Consider the following 22044-nt stretch of genomic DNA (forward strand, 5'->3'; position numbering starts at 1 on the left):
TTATTTCAATACACCTACACCAACATCTCTTTAGATGTGTCTAAAAGACTGTACAAATATACAATAGCTCTTCAGTATGCCTACATGAAACGTCTAACTTGTAATTATTAAAATCTAAAGAACCAACGCATCTTCGCCACAACTTAGTTAGTGGCTAAACCAATAAGTACTTGTTTAAACTTGAAAGTCATCGATATTGAAGACATCGATATTGTTTGGTGCATTTTTCAGTGTGTTCGTTCCCTGCCCTGGAGGTCATGTAAAATAATTTCTCCCCAGTCATTTTTTTTTTTTTTTTTTCTATTTTCTTTTTTTTCTTCTTAAACTCTGAATTTGAATAAAGTACATCGTAAATAAACTTCACTTCTAACCCAAAAACAATGGCTTCTGGTGTTGGGAGGCGGCCCCTCTCAGGCCCCATTCTCCCCTACTTGTTCCTCTCATCACAGCCACTGATTATGGCTCGCATGAGTTTGGGTGAGGCAGAGTTGTTGGCATATGTCAGTTGTAACAAATGTCAAGGTGTGTGTGTGTGTGTGTTTGTTTGTATGTAGGTGTGTGGGTGTGTGTGTGTGTTTGTATGTAGGTGTGTGTGTTTGTATGTAGGTGTGTGTGTGTGTGTGTGTGTGTGTGTGTGTGTGTGTGTGTGTGTGTGTGTGTGTGTGTGTGTGTGTATGCGTGTGTATGCGTGTGTATGTATGTATGCATCTGTGTGTGTATGATTCCATGTGTTTGTGAGCATATAAGTATTGTGTTTGTGCATGAATTATCCTTGTGGTGCCAGTTAGACTTGTTGCTTGCCTATCTGAGCCCCTGGTCCTGTCTGTCTGAGTTTAGTCTTAGCGTCTCGTCGGGCCCCGGCCTTGCGCTTCACACCTCTCGCAGGCTCTTGAGCGGGTCCGAAGCCGTTCTCCCCGTGGACCTCTCCATCACCCAAGACGCCTTCTTTTCCCTCCTCAACCTCCTTCTCCGCTGCCTCCGCTGTCACCGCCGCCACCACCACCACCTTTCCATCCTCAGTCTGTCCATCTACGGCAATCTGGTCCTTCTCCGTAGAGTCCCCCCCCTCTTTCCCATCCACCAAGTTCTCCTCCTTTTCGCTGTCTGAGTCGAGTGCGATGGGCTGCGCACTCGCCCCAGTCCCGGTGGTCGAGGTCCTCCTGATTGTCTTGTTTTGGTCACTGGATGGCGTCCCCTTGGCACTGTTTGGCCGGGCAGCGGCTGAGCGCTGGCGAGTGGCCCCGTTGGCACGGTCCTTCAACCACCGTTTGGCAGCCTCCTCGGACCGCCCGATGGAGGTGGCCGACGTCCGGCTCTCTATGGGCTCGTGCGGCTGGAATTCCAGGTCACCGGAGAAGCCCATGTTGTGCTGCAGCCGGTTGACCTCGCGCATCTTGAAGCCCAGCAGCACCTGGAAGCGGCGCGTCTCGCAGTCGTTGACGCACTTCCGCCTGCGGTTGCTGAAGTGGCTGCCCACGTCGGACTTCCAGAGCCACAGGCTGGCGGCCAGCTTCTCCACCTCGCGTCGCGTTGGGTACGGCTGATGGTTGAAGTACTGGGTGAGGAAGGCCTTGCGCGCCTCGTACGACTCGTCCTCGTGGCCCTTCGGGTCTAACGCCAGCACGATGGGTTCCTCCGACCTCTCCCCCTGCGCTGCGGAACCTGGCCCCGAGGCGTGTTCGGCTCCCGATGACGCCTTCCGACGCTTTGGGTCGGACGGGTCGACGTTCTCGGCGCTGGACCGTTTGAGTGAGGAGCTCTGAGACTGGCTGGACTTGGAGGACGGGGAGGGTCTGCTCTCTTTGCCATTTTGCGTCTTGCCCACGCCCCGGCAGTGCACCAGGTGCAGGGTGATGGTGGAGGCAGTCATGTTGCTGGTGTACACCCCCAGGCAGTGGATGCATTTGTACGTCAGCTTCTTCTCCACTGGATGGACTGTCTGGATGACCTGGTGGCGCTCGCGCAGGTGGTGCGCCAGGGCGTCAGAGATGGGGCCCTTGAGGATGGAGAAGCACAGCGGGCACAGAGTCTTGCCCACATCCCTCTTGTAGGGCACCGCGGCCTGCGGAGGGCTTTTCACGGGCGTGCCGTCTTGGCCATCGGCGGCTGGCTTCGGGTGATTGGCGGTGGCCGGTTTCTTGCCCTGCGGAGAGGACGAGGCACTGCTGTTCTGGGCATGGAAGGCCACCGACTCCTCCGGCGCGTCCCGCATGTTGTAGGTGGTGACGATCAGCTGGACATTCTTGGGGTTACCCTGCTGGAGGGTGAGGTCAAAGGTGAGGGGCGAGTCGTTGCGTGGGCCCACGGTCTCGTTCGGGTGCGCGCTGCGCATGTGCGCCACCATTTTCTCGACGTCGTTGAAGGAGGCGCGGCAGTGTGGGCACGACAGGCCGTGGATCAGCATGTGGTTGAGCAGCGTGTCGCTGGGCAGGTAGCGGTTGCAGTACAAGCACTTGCTGGTGAAATTGTGGATCTTCATGATGTAGTTGGCCACGGCGGGCACCTTCTCCGCCTTGTGCTCCTTCTCGAAGTGCGAGCTGTAGACGTTCTCGGGGAAGAGCTCGTTGCAAATTGTGCAGATCTTCCACTTCTGGGTGTAGGAGGTGCCGATCACCGAGGAACCTCCTTTCTTGGCCACTACCGAGGAGACGGTGGTGGCGGCGGGCTGCACGCGTGAGGTCAGAGGTGACGTCTTTAGCGTGGAGGTGCCGGCGGATCCTACAGCAACAGGGCTCCGGACTCCGCCGACGCCGAGGTGAGGTTTGGCTGCGTGGGACTGCTGTGGCACTGATACCTGGGCGTTGCCAGGTAACGTTATGCGCACCTGTTGCCCTCCTATGGACACTGACTGTGTGGTGGTCCCTGCTTTCAGCCCAAACGTGCCCTGCTTCAGGTGGACACCAGACAGGAGACCCGAGGAATTGAGGCCCGCTTTGGGGATCACGATCCTGCTCAGCTGCTGGGTAGAAAGCGGGCGCACCCCGGTGGTCACCAGTGTGCCCTTGGGGGTGACCCCGATAATGCCCTTACTGTCCCCTGGGTTTTTGGGCGAGACCATGATCACAGGCTTGACACGGGGCACCACCACGTTGGTGTGGCCGATCATAGCGGTGACTTGGTACCCGATCCGCTCGTGGTCCTCGATGACGTGCTGCACCAGCGCCTCGTAGGTGCGCGGGACAAAGAGACAGCGCTTGCAGTGGATGGCCGAGCTGCTGCTGTTACCGCCTCCGCTGTTTTGGGAATCGCCACTGGCACCGGCCGTGGCACCTGCCCCGGTGGCAGCTGCGGCTGCCCCAGTTGCACCATTGGGTGGTGTGACTTTCTCCCCCGGCTTCACCATATACGGTGCGGCCACGTGCTGGAAGTGTTCCCGGTAGATGTGCTTGCGCACCACATTGTACAGTGGGTCCCGATATGTACATTTCTTACAGTAGTAAACGGGCTGCTCTACCGTGTCGCTGAGGCGGCCCTTGTCAAGGGTTTTGTTGAGGGTGCCCATGGCCCCCTGCTGGCCCTGCCGCAGCATGTTATTGGGCATGTGGAACAGCTTGATGTGTGTCTCCAGGGTCTTCTTGTTGCCATTGTATGTGCAGTACGGGCAGTTGAGGAGGATGCGGTTCTCGAAGTCCTCGCTGTGGACATTGCGGAAGTGGCTTTTGTAGGCGGAGAAGAACTTGGAGGAGAAGGGGCAACCCGAGCAGCAGAATGGCTTTGAGCGATAGTCCTGAGGGGGGGGGGGGGGGGGGGGAGAGAAAACAAAGGAAACATGTTAGGACTCAAGCTTAAAGCAAAGGCTGAGGAGTTTAAAAAGAAAAAAGAAGAGAAGAACAAACAAAGGGAGACACACAACACTTACTTGAGATTTGGTCATAGAGGGTTCCCACCAGCCTACGTCATCCCAGTTAGTGTGTTTTAGGTAGAAGTCATTTGGAACAAAGTCTTTGAAATCCTGTGGACGAGGTAAGAGAATCTGGTTACTACCTGTGGTGTTTCATGACCGGTGCTAATTACAGAAAGTCCAGATCAATACAATTCTTGGGGACTAAAAAAAAGTAAATCTAATTTGTTACATCACAAATAATTATTAATAATAAATAATGCACACATTAACGAGGCACTGCACACTTAAATGTGTTTTTTGAGCTGCAAACTAAATGATGTGACTGTACTGTGATGAAACAAATCAATGCTGGTGTTAACACTAACAAAATTGATTTATAATTATACATTTTTAACAAATATGCATTATCGAAAATGACAACACACCATCTACTGTTTACAATCACCCTGAACCTTGCAAGACCGATGCTGACAGAGTCGAACATTTGGGATATCTCTACGTCATGAATTGAGCGGCCCATCTCCCCCTGTCCCCACCCGTGAGTGAGTCTCATTTTCGGTTGCTGATCGAGACTCGTCATTCACAGCAGTTTACGCCAACCCCTCCTCAGCCCCACTCCGCTCCTTGCCCACTATATTTTAGCATTGTTGCTTGGCTAAGACCTGGGGGTGAAGTTACACTTTAACCGAATCCCTCTCAAAACAGAATATAATTGACTGCACATGATGAAAAGCAATCACATCACATTTGACCAAACTTGTAAGTGTAAAGACGACCTGTGAGATAAGCAACTTGCTTGGCAGAAGTGATAAATCTATTGATTTGTTTACAACTGCTTAAGCGGGAGAGGAAGTGCCTCGTGGACCCAAGTGTACTCACATCAATATGCTTCTTGCAAAACTCTAAGCCGATGTCTCCAAGCACCTTCTTGACATTTCTCCTGGCTTTGCGTAAACTGCCAAGGTTGTTGACTGGGAGCTGGAACATGCTGCCCACTTGAAAGATAGAATAAAGTAGAAATTAGTGAAGAGCACATGTGAAAATCTTTAAATTAAAATGACTTGTACTATTCAGAGGTACTCAGATTAAGAGTAAAACAGATGTGACAACTAATTAAATAGACCCCTGCCCTACCCTTTCCTTTGTCTTGGCTTCTGAAGACTAAGACAACCCCACACCCAGAGTGGTAAACAAACTCTAGCAGCCTTTGACATCAGTTGTCCACAAACAAAGTAGGAGAGAAAAATGGCGTGGAAAACCACATGACTGCCGTTATGCACTTTGTGACACACGGATAAGTGAGCCAGACAACAAACAAAACCTAAAAGTGTACACAGCTTGAAATCACTTATCACTGTTTTGCTAAAGTACAACACTCTCATTTGACAGACACGTGCCTGAAAATCTTCTTAATTAGCCAGATTAGGGATACAAGGCTTCATCAGAAAAAAATAACTGATGTGGAAAGGTCATTATGTAGGTCAAAGGTCAGGTGACCGCCACATGGCCATTATTGACTTTTACTGATGTGGACCACCCCCCCCCCCCCCCAGCTCCATCCCCTGAGCTGGCAGTCAGAACAGTGGTTGTGAGGTTTCTCCACTGAGGGACTGTGGTTAGGGTGCATAAGGTAACTGCCTGCCTGCCTGCCTCCCTCCCTACCTGTTCCAGCCTTTGCGAAGGGTTGGGCTCTCTTCTCTCAATGACTCGTTTTCTCCCATCACTTGTAGATGGCGCTAGAGGACGCTTCTGCCTCCCTGTTATATAAGCCTCTCCCTTCCACGCTTGCCCCCCCCCCCCCCCTCTTTGTTTTTTCTCCCCTCCTCTCCGCCTGCCTCCCTGCCTGCAATCACAGGATGGCGCCTCCTACTGAAACAGCAGCAGAGCCCAACCTATACAACATTTCTGCAGAGGATTTTCTTGGGTGGGGGCAGGAATCACACTGCCAGACTGAAGACCAGCTGGAACAAGAGCACTGTTTCCCTGTTTTCCCACAACAGACAATGAGAATCTAAAAAGATCTCGACAGTGCAGATGGAACACTCAAGGGAAACTTTCAAAGGTAACACTTCCCTTTGCTGACCAGAAATGCTACCAATGCCCTATGTGAGCGTATGTATCTCATCGAGTAGTTTCTGATTTAAAAAAAAAAAAAAAAACCCTACCCTCAGCGCCTCCACACGCAGAGGATGACAACACCGTACAACGAAGACTTCAGGCGCAAACTGCTGCCTGGAAGCGTCATGACTGTGTACTGACAGGGACGGGAACTACCGTGTCATTTTATCATCTCCTCTTTAACAGATTTTTTGGAACGGAACAGATGATTAATATGGAGAGGGTAGATGTTAGGAGAAATGGGAGGACGTTTCACAGTGTCAGCGAACTTTGACATCTGTAGCACCTGGTTACATCCAATCAGAGTCCATAGGATCAAAGCGGCAAGACTGCATAGAAAAGATTATTTTACATTTAGCCAGAAACGTTAACTACAAAGTATCCAGTGGGTAATAGTTACGTCATACAGTACAGTGAGTTACTACCTATTTTAGCATAAAAATGTCTAAACATACCCTAGTCACGTTCACCATGGAGAGAGACCATCACAATCATAGCAATATGTATTATGTCAGCTAGCATAGCTAGTGAACCTATTAACATACAATACAAGTGTTAATGACCATCAATACACAAACGTTACTTTAGACAGACTTGTTCAACTCATTACGTCAGCATATTTCACCTCTTAGAAGTCGCTCATGAGTTAACTTAAATGTTTCTCACACTTGACCAGGTATGACTTGATGGTCACAAGATACTGTTCACAAACTTATTAAAATATAACTAACCAGCTAGGTGGCTAACGGTAGCGGGCTAAGCTACAGACATGCATAGCATAGTTGAAAAGCTTGTCCGCAGCTCAAGATGAAAAGGACATGAGAAGAAATCCGTCGACAGCATAGGGTAGTTAACCATTTCATCAATACAATGCATCAGGCGTTTTAAACATCGAAAAAGCTGCAGGAGCAACCGGAGAGCTAACGTTAGTTCTAGTCTTTTGGCACGAGCTGTTTGTCAATGGGTGACGACAGGCTAGCTAGGCTGCTGACTGATGTAGGCTACTGACATCTCTCAGAAAGCTAGCCTTCGCTAGCAGACAAGGCAGCGGGCTATGGAAGCGAGCTTCCTTGACTGATGCCAACGAAGGCAAACTCATGTTATGCGACATCAACATTCCTGACATTGATCCTCTTATTAAGTGTGACTGGAAGTGTCTACACTGCTTTCAAAAATGCTCCGGCTCAACCCTTGCGATTATGGAAAGGGAAACGACATTTAGCTAACATGAGCTATCCTAGCGCCGTAGCTATGTTTCTGGCTTTTCAATGTTTCCTGTTGTTAGCACTTATGCTATTTTAGCTAAACAATCAACTAGCGAGCTAGCCTCTTGTTTAAGTAGAAGTTAGTTACCTGGCTCCGAGTCTCTCTCTCCCGTAAATGTAATTCGTATTCCAGCACAACCGCAGACACAAAAACGTGACCGGCACTCTCACTTTCCCTCCTCTTCCTCCAGTGGGGCAGGCACAATACACTGCCTCGCTGAAACCATTCGAAACGGGCACACCACACCAAGAGAGGGAGCTCGACTTCTACAACTAGCGGAGTCAGAGCTGTCCGTCTCCCTCTGTTCGGTTACCGGGGATGAGGTGCTGAAACTCATCTAGTTGGGTGATCCTTAAGAATACCAGTATTGCAGAAGAGTGGCTGAGTATTTAGTCCTGAACAGTTACTACTAACGGGGTTTACCCGGATACCTACACAATCAGATCATGCAAATGGTCCGCAATTAGTCTATTCCCTCATCTCCCACACAGACAATACAACCCAATCCAGTCCCTGCTCTGTCCAAAATGGCGTGTCTAAAAGGGCGGAAGTGACATATGTGTTTGATTAGCATAAAAAACTCATTGTGCCGACAGAGAGAGCCGTTGAGTCCAGAAAATCAGAGATGGGGCTGTCAGCCAGCGATCAATCACATCTTTACCTATTAAATAGTTTGTTCCTTTCCTCTTGAAATTCACGGCGACACCCAAAGCCACTGATGGAGATTGCTGTGGCGATTTTCTCTTCTCCTTGGCACTGGGGTAAACAAACCCAATCTGCACTTATCGCGTTTGGAACACAGGGGGCGCCCTTCTCAGAAGCGCAACTGACAGTGAACGCATGCGTTGAAACTACATCTGGTTCCTTCCCCTCTGCTTCCCCCACATAAAGTCGGATGTATACAGTGCCTGAGTACTTACCCAGCGTCGGAGTACTATCATTTCAGGTGGTGGCGCTATACTGTTCACCGGGACTACTTTTCAGTGCCAGGGACGGGGAGTGATTGTGAGCATCTATGCGTGATGTTACAACCAGTGGCACCTTCACAGTTGGGTTCTTAGGTTCCCTTGAGTAATGAAATTAGTGTTTTTTTTTATATAGAGGGGGTAAAACTTTGGGAATAACGCCTATATCTTCACCCATTCATCTCATGGAAAACAGTGATCATGTTGCCAAGACATCTTGCATACTGCCAAGAAATCTTGCATGCCTCAACTGAATACCTCAAACCATGAGTGAGAAAACAGGGCCTATTCATGATAACAGTCTTATGAACTGACCAAATCAGCGCTTAACGCAGGGGCATATAGTCTTCATAAGCACCACTTTCCTGAAGTACTCCTGATATCTAACACTAAACATCAACATAGGCACAGGGTTTATATGGACAAGACATTAAATGAGTGTAATAATAGTCTTATTACACAATGGAAGAAAGATACATTCACTATCCACTGTAGATTCCACATACATTCCTCTTCTGAAACAATTATTATTTGTTATTATTTGATATGTTGCATTACCACTATGTGTTAACAAATTGTCTCTGGGGATGTCTGATATTAAATATTATGATATAAATCATCAAATCTTACTTCTGACATCAGTACTCAGTACGACAGCAAAATGGCATCTTGTGTTTATCAGCACCATGGTATACTGAATATCCTACAAGGTAACAGAAGTCTAAACAATTACAAGCCATATCAGTTTCAGAGGCAAATCACAAGCACAAAAACCTGAGTAATCTGAAGTCCTTATTTAGAGAATGATTTTATGAACAATGTCAGTTATGATGGATAAACGCCACACTTTCACATTGTAAACCAGCTTAGATGTGCCCTATTGTACAATGGTCATTAATAACCTTTGCTCATGAGTCAATATGACACCAGAAGAAAAGAGGAGAGATCAACTTGCCCCGACACAGAGATTAGTCAGGTCTTGACACACAATCAATATCAGGATATCAAACTGAGTCTATGGCACTTTGTTCTAACTCCCCTAAGGATCAGCCGTGACAATAGCATTCTTAAAAACACATAATGAAAGCTGAATGCCTGAGTAAATCAATGCTCACTGCGACGGTTTTTTATTTAACGAGACTGCGGCTGGAGCAATATGAAAGCGTAATGATCTCTCTGAATGAGTCTCATTTTTAATAATTGTGGTAACATAAATGGAAACATTATGGACAACATGAAAAATCTTTACAAAAAAAACCCCCACAAAAAACAGTTTTGGAAAAACATCCAATGCAGTTATGCTAACCCTTAGTGAAATATTAAGATAACTTCACACACCTGTTAAATCCCACTGAACGCAAAGAAAGGCATATTCTACAAGCTTATTCCAGGTATGTCCTAAAATAGATCTTAATTGGTCGCTGTGATTACACTGCCAGTACAGACATAATTTGAATGATATTAATCTGCTTAATAATGAAGAATTTCATAATTATGATTAAAATATCCATCAATGATGAATTCCGATCATTTCTGTTACAAAATGGAGCAAAGATTCAAAGACATTTAAAAAATAAAAAGTGGATAATGTCATCAGTTTGCAGTCATCAGTCTTTCTATAGCAAACATGCCTTTGACCAGACAATATCCCCAGCAGTATAAACTGCATTTCATCGCGCCTTCTCATGAATAGATGTCATTATTAATTTAACAGGATTTATTTTATTCAAAATGTGTCTATTACAATACAGCACCTTGCATCTCTTTGGCTCCTGTCACATAATGTCTAGTACACACCAACCCATCAGTTGCCTTCATAGCTGTAGTAAAGGACGGACAGGTGGAAAACAAATGCATACGACGAGCAAGTGCACTTCAAATTTGATTTACCAGGATTTTTATTTAATTTTTAAACAGTATCCTGCAAATTCAGTCGTTTTATGTGAAGAAGTGCTGCACAACTGAAATGACATCCCAACAACATTTCACACATAAAAATCCACTGCCAATATGACTGACTAAACTTCTAAACTTTCCATACACAATAGGAAGTTATAATTTATGAAATTATTATCATGAACTGACACTATGCAAACCAGCTACCGTTTATGCTCTTTTTGCAGCGATGCTTCATGACTCATTTAGTCTATGTTGTTGCAAACAAGGTAAGAAGTCCTTTCCCAAAGGAGACGATTTCATTTCCTCCCAACTTGGACTCCCCATAAACACGATCCACAAATGAGATGGGAACCTATTGAAAAGTATTCGACATTATTCATCAAATACAGTACGTATGCATATATACCAGGATTATTGTACAAAGGCACAAAGGAAGAGTGTTGATATAGGGGACTTATTCCATGGGGTCTTACCTCTCCAATACTGTATCCCAGCTGTCTGGCACGCACAATCATCTCCATTTGAAAGACATAGCCCTTAGACACACACCTCTCTATCAAGCTCTCTAACACCTCCTTCTTGTATAGCCTGAAACAAACACAGATATGAGACTACATAATATGAATACTATGTGAAGACACAAAACACTTAGAGAAAATCCATTCTATAGGATTGTTCTCACACACACACACACACACACACACACACACGCACACACACACACACACACAATTATCACACCTGAAGCTTCCTGTCAAATCGGACGCCCCTGGTCTTAAGAGCACCTGTGTGATGAAGTTTGCTCCTCGGCTGGGATGATGTTGGAATGACAGAGAGAATGGGGCGGAAAGGACAGACATTCTTAGCACTCAAATCAAATAGTTCACCAAAATATACAGTATGTGGTTAAACAACCTCTACTGTAAAATAACAGAGAATTTGATTGATAGAGAGGAAAAGCAGTCCCTGGTCATTACCTGATAAGCTTCCTGCGCAAATCCCATCCATACACACCCCCATTTCCACTGTATCTTGTGCCAGAGACCACGTCATATCCACCTTCTTTTTGTAGACTGCAACACACACACAAAAACACACTCAGAAATGCAGTATGGACAGCATGTGACACTTAAACCTTGAACAAAACAAACACGTGGTTTGCAGAGACAGAAGGAAGGACTTACTCTATGAACTCTGGAATGAATTTTGGCTGGAACAGAAGGGAAGAACATTTTAACCTGCTGTATATTTAGTTCCACCACTGACATCAATGCACTTTATTTGTCTATGCTCCTGATTACTGTCAGCAAACACCTGTGTAGCTCCTTAATGCATATGTGGTCTTAACTGGCATATCATTGTAGTGTCCATAACATTTATGAGAAGTAGTGTAGGTATATATCCATAATGGCCAAAATCCTCTTACGTGATGAGAGAGATCAGCATCCATAATGAAGATAAAATTGCCAGTGGCATGCTGAATGCCGTGGATATAAGCAGTGCCTATGTGGAAAAGAGAATAAAGCATTGCTGAGTTGTATGTTTTCAACCCTGTTAGACATCGTCATATGTCAAATGTTACCAAATAAAAAAATACTGTACCTAATCCTAGTTTCTTTGCTCTGGGTCTGAGTAGCTGTCAAGAAAAAAGCAAATGTAACAACATTCAAAACCATTCAAATGTTAGGTGTAGGGTAACAATTACAGTTCTTTACTCACTATCTTGTCCTCGCCATAGATTTTCTGCAACTGCTCAGCAACTTGGAGTGTCCCATCTGGGCTTCCATCATCAATGACAATTATCTCATAGTCGTATCCACTATACAAAATACAAATTCAATAATTAAACCGAATAGACCATGAAATGAGTAACTTCTTACTGTAAGACATCATAAAGACAAGATGTCAGACCACCATCACTATCCTAGTTACTGGAAAAAAGCAAGTAAGCTACTGAAACTAATAGGCCTTAAAGTTAGCTTTTACACACACATATGTATTCAGGTGACACCTAATTTAGTTAACTGAACAAATCTATATAGCTAACTTAGCTGACAGAATACATTTACCTAAGTAATATAATAATCATTGTATTACAATGTTTATGAAAGTTTAGTATAGGAGACTGGAAACTGGGACAATTCTGTTTTACATAGTAGCTAATCATTTAACAAACTGAAGAGAATTTTGAATGTGGTCATCATAACAACTTAGCCACGAAAGCCACTTAACTGTCAGCGAAAACCTAAATGCCAGCCATCTCACCTGTCGCCGAAGTATTTGACCAAAAGCCACACGATAAGAGGTAAATTCTCTCGTTCGTTGTAAGTGGGTAACAACACAGAATATTTATCTCCCTGGTCTTGTTTCTTGGTACTCTTCCTACTTGCCATGTTGGAATGTAGAGAAACCGGCGGATGTATGCGTAACAAAATATTGTGTCCGTACCATCAAAATCACTTATTGGTTCCGGGGAAATTTGCACCGCTAGATGGCGCTATAGCGTCATTAAGTACATTGCGGTAGACACTTTCCCCATAAAACTATAAATTCTGAAATATGGGCCCACATTACCACAAACCACATAGCCACGACATACAAAATCCAAAACATATAGCCTCCTGCAAAATGACATCATCCTTTGCTTACCGTATGTTACTTCAAAAAATCTTACAAAAAATACTACATATTATTTTCCTTCCTTACAAATAGTTTACAGTAGTAGTATTTTAAATGGCAGTGCCAGTCATATCCCACTCCTTGTAGATTTAAAGACTTTGTGGAAGATATCAGGTAGATATCATAGCCTACTGTAGTCATTTTTTTCCATCAGTGACCAATTTCCATGCATTTGCATTCTTCACAGAATAAACTCGAATACAATTTTTGTACAAAATGTTTTTATTCAGGCAATACCAAAAAAATTGTGTTTTTCAGTCAGTGTTCTTTGTCTCTCTTTCACATACACACATATGTCAATGCGAAACCCACATCCACAGACAGGTAGAGAGACAGGTCCATACACTCACACACACACACACACACACACACACACACACACACACACACACACACACACACACACACACACACACACACACACACAGACACCCAAACACACACACACACACACACACACACACACACACACACACACACACACACACACACACACACGACTCTATGGACTTTGGATGAGTATGACAAATACTGAAGAAATGTCCTGTAGGTTTAAAAATAGTTTAGTAGGTAGTGACTGTAGTGGCCATTTACAAAAGATAAACTTAAAAGCACACAATGCAGCTTGTAATAGCACAACCTTTTCAAGATACAATATATTCCTAAAAGTAACCAAATTATACAATTACTTAATATGGCAACAAATTAATTCTAAATATATGCTTAACATATGTTCATAAGTAAGAAAAAAAAGTCTCACAGTTTAGTTTTATAATAACAAGCCAAATTAATTTGAACTGAACTTAAAAAAAAACAGTAAAAGAATAGCAGAGATGACATAAGCTTTACAATAATTTGTAAAGGACACACAACAGTACATAAATAAAAAAACAATATAATACAATAAACTGATGAGCAATATAAACATAATCAGTGCGAAGATTTATGTTATTCCATACACCACACATACATACTGCCTTCTCATTTTGAAATAAAGAGACATAATCTTTCTGTACTACGAAGACCCTTCCACACAAAGGTTAAGTCAGCATTTAAATATTCAACATTAACTGTGATGGCTTTGTGGGCATATTTTGTCATCAAACGACGTTGCAGATTTGTTTGTAGATTGTACACAGATATGGCATATCTGAATATCATACCACTGTAACTCAGAATGGGAGGTCTGCAGATTTTCCTGCCACTCCATCGCACTTGCACTTAATCTGAACAGATACGACCCCTGTCCAGCCACTGAACAGGTATGTCATGCCATGTCTGTGCAGTGCATTGTTGAGCTTCAGTCATTCTGTCTGTCCAGGGGACCATGTCTCCCTACACGGTAAACATTGTGTAGGAACAGGGGTTGAATTCCTATTTCTGAGTTGTTCCTTCGAGCCCTTCCACTCATGGTAGGTATCCATAGTATGGGTCCTCTGAAATAAAAAAAAAACAAAGAAAAGCATTTTACTGGAACTGAACATTGTGTATTTACATCAAACAGAGGAAGACACAGGCATGCCCTCATGTGGACACAAAACAAGTTTCAAAGCAAACACAACGGTTTCAAAAACAAACTCAAAGGTCGTCTAAACATACAATAGGCTTATTTGTTGTGGTGTGTTGACTTCCTTACGGGTTCTTATAATATAATATCACTGACCTGCTGTCTGCGGAGGTGGATTGCAGCTGCTGCTGCTGTCGCAGATGCCAGGGGGGCCCATCTCTCCGACCTGACCCATAGCACCTGCAATGCCAGGTAGGCCTTGCTGGCCATCATCCCCTCGGGAACCTTGACTACCCACTTTTGTCTCACCAGGAGTACCTAAGATATAAACACACACACATATACATATGCGCACACACACACACACACACACACACACACACACACACACACACACACACACACACACACACACACACACACACACACACACACACACACACACACAAACACAAACACACACAGTGGTCAAGGAAATGCTGAATCACTCAAATGTCTGTCAAAGCACATTAAAACGGTAAAGTCTGTGAAAATCTGTGAAGAGGTATGACATGCTGAGGTCTCTCTAAAATATATTAAAATACATTGATATCTCAACATGTGAAAGACAAAACTGCTCATGAGGTTGAACATTACCAGCAAATCCCTTGATCCCTTGCGGTCCCTGTGTGTTGGCACCCGTGTTGCCCTTCTCTCCTGAAGGGCCTCTTTGTCCTGGTTGATGGATCAGACACAATGATGATTACCCAGCCTTATTTACCCTTCTGTCCCCTGCTTTTCCTATACTAATGAAATGGGTAGTTCTTTCTTCATGACATTACAGTTTGACTTTATATGATAAAAAAAGTTATTTTTACTGTGTATATATATATATATATATATACAGTATATATATTGGGCACTTCAAAATTCTGCTGTAATATCTGGTTACGCTTTCTGCATATAACGTAATAGTTAATAAGGACAGTGTACTTCTAGTATACGTTCATGTGAATGTACTATATATTAACAACTAGGGTTAAAACTAGCTTTCATAATAAGTAGCATGTAACAATAGTTTCTCACATGAGAAAAACACTGTATTAAAATCCCTAATTGCACCTCTTAAATACATTATGTCTAAAGCAACTCCATTGTGACTATACTATTCCACAGAATACTGTCATTACTGTCACTCATCATAAGTGCCCAATGCCTAAGGCAGCTACTTAATCAAGTGTAACGAAAGTGTTTGACAGAGTACTGATTACTGTTCAGTGGACCTTGGATTAATGTCCCAATGGCCCACCTTGTTCCCCTGGGTAGCCAGACTTCCCTGGCGTCCCTCTTGTTCCCTGGCGTCCCTGCCCGCCCCTGAGACCTGGCGGGCCTTTGGACCCTGGGATGCCAGGCTCTCCTGGCGGACCCACTGGCTCCTCGATGGGGACGGGCTTCCGACTCATCTCATTCAGGAAGGAGTCCAGCTTCAGAACCTCGTCTGGAGGGACACAAGTTGATCAATGTGCATACAAGGAAACACTGATCATGGGCTGCATTTAAGAGACATTTAACACTTTTGCTTGTGTGTGTTTATGTATGAATGAATGTCTGTGTGTGTGTGTGTCTCACTGTGTGTGTGTGTGTGTGTGTGTGTCTCACTGTGTGTGTGTGTGTGTGTGTGTGTGTGTGTGTGTGTGTGTGTGTATGTGTGTTTTAGTTGTACATACTGTGCATTAGTTTTTCACAGGCCTCTGTCACCAGCTGGTATATTATGGCAAGAGACTGTGGTTCCCCCTAAAACATTGGAAAGAACTTTAAATATTCACAGCTTTTTCAGGTTATCACTGTCAAACATTATTGTGAAACAATTCTATTTAGAATAGCAAACAACCCAGGAACTTTTAGAGTGGTAGAATTAGGTGCCATGGCTATACAGAATTAGTGAAGGAGATTATTTTTGTTGTCACGTCATAACCCACCTTTTCTCCCCTGTCCCCCTTTTTTCCTGGGAGACCCTAGAATTGAAACAGGATGAGATTACTAAAACCCCTAAAATATTCCAAAGCGATACATCAAGTGCTTTAAAATGGTACTTTAGAATGGTACTTTAGAATGGTGCTTTAGAATGGTGCTTTAGAATGGCAAAATGTAAAATAAAACAGCAAATCGCATTTTCATGAATAACAAAAAATGGACCCAATCTAGACATATGAGACTTCTGGTCCTCTGTACCCACCGAAGGTCCCACTGGGCCCATATGTCCTCTGCCACCCACTGGCCCAGGGTGTCCTGGCATACCCTGAAAACCCTGAGGAAGACAGGCAAAGGGGAGGGAGGCACAATCAACAGCTGTCACCATATATGACCAAAATCTTTATTGGTTTCCACACATCTTGAATTCGGAGCCTTACCCTTAGTCCAGTAAGGCCTGGGGATCCCATGTTGCCCTCGACACCTCTGACTCCCTACATGTTGGAGATTTTAAAGGGAAGGGGAACACAAAACAAATCTCAAGATGCAGTTGCACATCTAATAGACAAAAGCTCTTTTCAAGTGTATTTGGCTACTTGTGTGTCTGTTTCTGTGCAGTGTGACGGAGGCTCTGCCTCAGAATATTGTTAAAGTCATTTTACCTCAGGTCCATGGTTCCCCTCAGCACCCTGTAGGCCAGGAGGGCCTGGTAACCCCTGAGAGGAAGAGTGTAAAAGCATAACAAAAGGATGAATGCAGGACGACCAGAATAGAATAAACAGTAGAGTTGTCTTGCACAATTAAAGCATATCGTCCATAGAATCTGATTGGCTGAGGATTGACAGAGGTGGGTCATGTGACTTTAGCCATGCTCACCTGGCCTCCTGGTTTTCCCGCCTCCCCTTTCTCTCCTCTTGCACCTGGTGGTCCCTTAAGAGAGATGTGTATGCAGTTATGAGAACACATACGGTCGTGAGGAGAGACAGTTATAAGAATGCACACACTTACAAGAATACACACACCTACAAAACCACACTGTACTTCTCTACACATTACCTCCAATAGGGCTTCGAAACAAATCTGACTATTACCATTTTCCCTTGGACTGTGATGCCTTGAGGGCCTCGAGCGCCAATGGGCCCCAGGACTCCATCCGGACCCACCCTACCTGGAGGGCCCATCTCACCCTGTCCAAAATAAGATGAAGTAAATGATGGCGTGTACCACAATTTTTCACACTGAATTACACTGAGGCTTAATTGTTAACACATAAAATGAGTGTTTGCAATGCAAGGATAGTCAAATCATTCTCTCATTTTCCACAGAGTTTTATGTATTCATATCATATGTCATTCATATGTATTTTCACGTCTCCTAGTAATACACACAGTTGTCAGTGTATTAGCCAGCGTATAGAAACGTAGCCTCGGTGTAAAGACATAATGAAATACACACCCACACCCACAAAACCCGAATGTGTTTGTCTTGCCACCTCACCTTTTGGCCGGGTTCACCCTTTTCCCCTTTCTCCCCCCGTGGACCGGGCTTACCCTGTGAATCACACACACAAGTGAAACAAGGGCGCATTTAGAGTCACTATTCCGAGTGGGCTCCTCTAAGGTCACGATGAATGCACTATGAATATTCACACTCACAGGTGGTCCCGTGTCCCCTGGTCTCCCGGGCGTGTTTGAGGTGCAGGTGCACGCGTAGGCCGGGGAAGGGCAGCTCTCTTCATCCCTCTACAACAACAACACCAACAGGCAAAGCCAGCCAATCACAACAAAGAACAGCCTTGGTCTCTCACCCGTCTGTCGTTTTTATTCAACGTGTGACGACTTGCCTCTGTGCTTGTATGTATCTGTGAATCTGATCTGTTCTTTTCTCACATGACTAATCAATGATCCCAACACACGCGCACACACACACACACACACACACACACACACACACACACACACACACACACACACACACACACACACACACACAAAGTAACACTTGTCTTTTTTATGTACCTGAGCAGGCAGGTCACAGCAGGTGTCTTCTGAGGGCCAGGAGGTGTTGCACACAATCTCAAATGACTGCAGCTGGAACTGCAAGACAAACACAGATCATTATCTCATCTCCGTTCACCTTTACTGCAGCCCATCGCCTCTGCAGTAGAATTTATAGAAAGCGAGTGTCACTGAACGTATCCCAGAATCCTACTAAGTAAGGAAAAGATTCAGACTAGCCCCGTCTCAAAGTATCACAGCGTAGGGTCTCATAGTGTATCTCAACTGGTGGAACAAGCGCTAAAGGCAGGTCGTGAGTTCGGTACCCAGGGAGCACAAATACTGAGGGAAAAAAAAAGGATTTCTGCACAGTGCTCTACGTTGCTCTGGATAAAACCATCTGTTACATGAATAGATGCAAGTGTATTATCTGAGGTGACTAAGGGTCAACTCAGTGATATTTTTGAACACGTGGCTTTAGCATGGCTTTAATTAGGCATGTTTTTTATCACCAGTGTTGCACTATATGGTTTCGAGACGGTTGTGGAGTTGTACCATACCGAGGCAGAGCCGCTGTTTGGCCCTCGTGTCTTCACCAGCTTCCCCAGCATCTCGAAGCCATCTGTGGGCAGGGCTCCGAGAGGGCGGGCCGGTCTCTCCCCAATATGTTCACAGTCCACAGACAGGGATACGCTCACTTGACTGACAGACAAGTGAAGCTGCCAATCACAAAGGGGGTAAAACAGGAATTACTGGTTGATGTCCACCCTCCTTCCTGGCGTCCAGGTAACTACTGCAGTGAACACTGACCTTGTGGAAGCTGCCATAGAAGAGCTTGTGGACCTGAGGCTGGTCAAAGGTCAGCTCCTGCACCTCTCCTCTGTAGTCCAGGCTGAAGTACAGCAGGGTTTTCTTTTCAGCTAAAAACAGAGAAGAATGACTCAGCAATGTATTTATCCAGACAGGTGGAGAAGAAATGAGTGCAAAAGCAAAACCCATTTTAAACGATGTACTAGAATTGCCCAGTAAAACTGAATGTACAGAAACTACACAAGGCTCTTTTACAAAACAGCCAATTCAGTGCAAAAAGAAAGCGACCTGCTTTTAACCTCATTCTTTGTATATACCTGTGTGTGCCGTAAAGAGTAAAACATACTGGTATGACCGGGATATTACTAGACAAAGCAAAGTACAATATATTTAATATAAAAGCAAATGTACAAGATATTGCCTGCCCAGGAGAGCTTGCCCAATGATTTTTTGTATAGTTCTATATGTATTTCAATATGTGACTACTGTCTACCTGAAATGTCCTTTCATCAATCTTTCTATCCATTCTATCCTCCTATCCGTCCATTCATCCACACATCAATCCATCCCATTCTATCCATCCCAGCTATCCATTGATATACCAATAGCCTGACCTCTATCTGTCAAAATCCCTGCTGAAAATAAACCCTGAATCCCACTCCCATCCCGCTCCCCTCTTGACTCACGGTCCAGCACCACCCCCATCTTGGGCTGGAAGTCGTTGTCGGTGAGCTGCCACAGGGAGAAGGGCTCTCTGGGGGAGTCCTGCAGCAGGCGGAACGCCATGCTGAGGGTGTGCTCTGCCACTATGCCCGCTGGGTGGATGAAGCTGAGCAAACACACACAGAGCAGTGAGTACAGTATCTAAGGGACGAACTTGAAAAATAAACAACCAGAGCACTACAGTCTTTTCCTTCTAGACTGACCTTTGACTAGAATTCAGTGTATGGATACACAGTTTGTATGAGCTTGTAAAGGCAAATGACAGAGTATGTCAGCTAGTTAGGCTGAAAAGTATGTAGGCTAGTAAGGCTGATAAATATGTGAGCTAGTAAGGTTGACAAATAAGGGAAATCCTGTAGTTTGGTTATAGATTTCTTGCTTTTCCTCTCTCTCTCTCTCTCTCTCTCTCTCTCTCTCTCTCTCACCCTGTGTTCTGGGTCAGCTGGACGTCCCTGTAGAGGGTGTAGCTGGGCAGTGTGGTGAAGATGAAGGGCTCAGCTGCCACCCCCTCTACTGAAGAGTGAGCCTTCTTGGTCAAGCCAAATGCCTCCATCATGTCATACCCTACAGTACACACACACATGAACACATAGAAAAAAATTAACAAAGACATTCTGCAATGTCTTGACGAAACGATGTTAAGTTAAAAAAAAGCTGGTCCATACCTTTTACTAAGTTGTTTCTTATTGTCAAGTCGGGACATGCTGTAGAAAAAAAACAAAACGTTACACTCCAGCTTCATACATATTTAAAACAGCACACATGAAAGAAAGAAAACAGAAAACATATGAGTCATTTCTGAGGATGTATTCAGGATGAATGACCCTCACCTCCAGTATGGGTGGAGAATATCCTTGGTATGGGGATCCTGATTGGGGCCGCAGCTGTCAGGATATAAAACTCTTCATTAGCTCTTATTAGCCGATACTAACAGCTAATTTGCATGTGCAGGAAACTAAATGATATGAAGACAGGGTCTGACCTGTGGAGTGCAGGATGGAAACAGCAGCCCCCTCTACTGTCTCTAGACGGGAGTACACGCTGATGCGATACACAGTCTCGGGCTGCAGCTGAGAAAAACAGTGACTGTTGCTGGAGGCGTCCAACACCTCCTGATTCATCTGCTTGTCTGTGTTCACACAATCACACACACACACACACACACACACACACACACACACACACACAAAGAGAAAATAGAGCAGATATATGTTGAGGACTATATGGAGTTTTAACAATTCACTAAATATTGTTTCCTAAATGATGGCAAGTGTGAAGAATGTATCTACCACTATCTATCTATCTGTCATTAGCCACTTACAAGAGTGTTGCACGGTTTGTATGCCGTTTATGGAAACAACCTACGCAGGAATACAGACAAATAGATTCTTTTTACACATGCATGCCACTGAAGGGGAATCATTGCCCCATTTGAAGCAGACACTATCCGACCAGCATGGAACTCACACAACCTTTGGGTTGCTGGATGAACATCTTGAGTAGCGCCAGAGACATTATGGAAGACATGTAAAGACTTTGGAGGGACCCCACGTTTGAAACGGCCAGCATGAGAAAAAGACTCTTACTGACTGCAGCTATACATGCGTGTAATGTGAGCTCTGACATGAACAAAAAATTGACAGCTTGAGCTTTAAGCTGGACAGCTGTCCTAAAGCTGATATGGGTGGGGGGGGGGGGGGATTAGGGGGAGAGGGCCAATGGGATAACAATAAATTATATTAATAACAGTAATAAAAAAACTGAAAGACAAGTTGCATGAGACTTTCCTTGAAGGCAGCGATAAAGCTTGTCTTGCCACAGACACTATCACCTCCCATTTGAAGCAGGCCAGCAGGGCTCTGAGAGGGCTCTGAGCAGGCTCTAAGCAGTAAGTGTGTGTGTGTGTGTGTGTGTGTGTGTGTGTGTGTGGGGTGGTGGTGTGTACCTCTGAGGGCCTGGATGAGGACGCGGAAGCTGCTGACGGCGGCCACTGGCCTCCAGGACACACACATACTGGAGTGGTCCGAGCGCACCACACTCACACTGCTCACTCGCAGACTGGCTAGAGAGAGAGAGAGAGAGGGGGAAGGGGAGAGATGGAGAGAGGGGTAAGAGAGAGAGAAACAGAGAGACAGAGAGATATCGAGAGAGAGAGAGAGAAAATGAGAGAAAGAGAGATGGAAATAAGAAGTATTATTATGACAAGAAATAAGATGACAAGAGTATGGCAAGGACCAGGATGACAAAGTGTGTGTGCCATTACAGACAGAATAACAGACAGGATGT

General features: G+C 44.8%; 3 protein-coding genes across 5 annotated transcripts in view; all 3 read right to left on the reverse strand.

The window, feature by feature from the left end:
* Positions 1-664: 664 nt before the first annotated feature.
* Positions 665-7961, reverse strand: adnpb (activity-dependent neuroprotector homeobox b). 3 transcript variants are annotated; one of them, XM_031565962.2, is made up of 4 exons: positions 7890-7961; positions 4724-4839; positions 3860-3952; positions 665-3727 (listed from the first exon to the last, which is right to left on the reverse strand). In XM_031565962.2, exons 2-4 carry the CDS (start codon positions 4829-4831, stop codon positions 785-787), a joined length of 3144 nt encoding a protein of 1047 aa, XP_031421822.1. In that variant the 5' UTR covers positions 4832-4839; positions 7890-7961; the 3' UTR covers positions 665-784. The 3 variants fall into 3 exon arrangements, with proteins under 3 accessions (XP_031421822.1, XP_012672161.2, XP_031421821.1); XM_012816707.3 differs by lacking the exon at positions 7890-7961 and adding an exon at positions 7316-7773; XM_031565961.2 differs by lacking the exon at positions 7890-7961 and adding an exon at positions 7664-7769.
* A 2112-nt stretch (positions 7962-10073) lies between these two features.
* Positions 10074-12524, reverse strand: dpm1 (dolichyl-phosphate mannosyltransferase subunit 1, catalytic). Its single transcript, XM_012816710.3, has 9 exons — positions 12358-12524; positions 11812-11911; positions 11695-11728; positions 11519-11595; positions 11277-11302; positions 11070-11165; positions 10834-10902; positions 10566-10680; positions 10074-10444 (listed from the first exon to the last, which is right to left on the reverse strand). The coding sequence occupies exons 1-9, from the start codon at positions 12483-12485 to the stop codon at positions 10340-10342; spliced, it is 750 nt and encodes a 249-aa protein (XP_012672164.1). The 5' UTR covers positions 12486-12524; the 3' UTR covers positions 10074-10339.
* A 1654-nt stretch (positions 12525-14178) lies between these two features.
* The window catches only part of LOC105890624 (collagen alpha-1(XX) chain-like), a 36377-nt gene continuing 28511 nt past the window's right edge, over positions 14179-22044 (reverse strand). Inside the window, 21 exon segments of the mRNA XM_042707519.1 lie at positions 14179-14207; positions 14435-14596; positions 15541-15750; positions 15985-16051; positions 16237-16272; positions 16494-16565; positions 16669-16722; positions 16891-16944; positions 17105-17158; positions 17320-17415; positions 17726-17779; positions 17884-17970; positions 18247-18324; positions 18786-18944; positions 19036-19145; positions 19722-19864; positions 20184-20322; positions 20424-20462; positions 20589-20642; positions 20741-20887; positions 21704-21820. Of these exon segments, the coding sequence (XP_042563453.1) occupies positions 14179-14207; positions 14435-14596; positions 15541-15750; positions 15985-16051; positions 16237-16272; positions 16494-16565; positions 16669-16722; positions 16891-16944; positions 17105-17158; positions 17320-17415; positions 17726-17779; positions 17884-17970; positions 18247-18324; positions 18786-18944; positions 19036-19145; positions 19722-19864; positions 20184-20322; positions 20424-20462; positions 20589-20642; positions 20741-20887; positions 21704-21820 (1961 nt within the window).

This window comes from Clupea harengus, chromosome 4 (genome assembly GCF_900700415.2).
Source record: "Clupea harengus chromosome 4, Ch_v2.0.2, whole genome shotgun sequence".
Taxonomy (NCBI): domain Eukaryota; kingdom Metazoa; phylum Chordata; class Actinopteri; order Clupeiformes; family Clupeidae; genus Clupea; species Clupea harengus.

Coding starts and splice junctions, on each gene's coding strand:
- adnpb (XM_031565962.2), bottom strand. CDS start 4,831: ATGTTCCAGCTCCCAGTCAACAACCTTGGCAGTTTACGCAAAGCCAGG. Junction 3,953..4,723: donor TTTGCAAGAAGCATATTGAT/GTGAGTACACTT, acceptor CCTCGTCCACAG/GATTTCAAAGACTTTGTTCC. Junction 3,728..3,859: donor CCTCTATGACCAAATCTCAA/GTAAGTGTTGTG, acceptor CCCCCCCCTCAG/GACTATCGCTCAAAGCCATT.
- dpm1 (XM_012816710.3), bottom strand. CDS start 12,485: ATGGCAAGTAGGAAGAGTACCAAGAAACAAGACCAGGGAGATAAATAT. Junction 11,729..11,811: donor TCTATGGCGAGGACAAGATA/GTGAGTAAAGAA, acceptor TTTTCTTGACAG/CTACTCAGACCCAGAGCAAA. Junction 11,303..11,518: donor ATGCTGATCTCTCTCATCAC/GTAAGAGGATTT, acceptor CTTCTGTTCCAG/CCAAAATTCATTCCAGAGTT.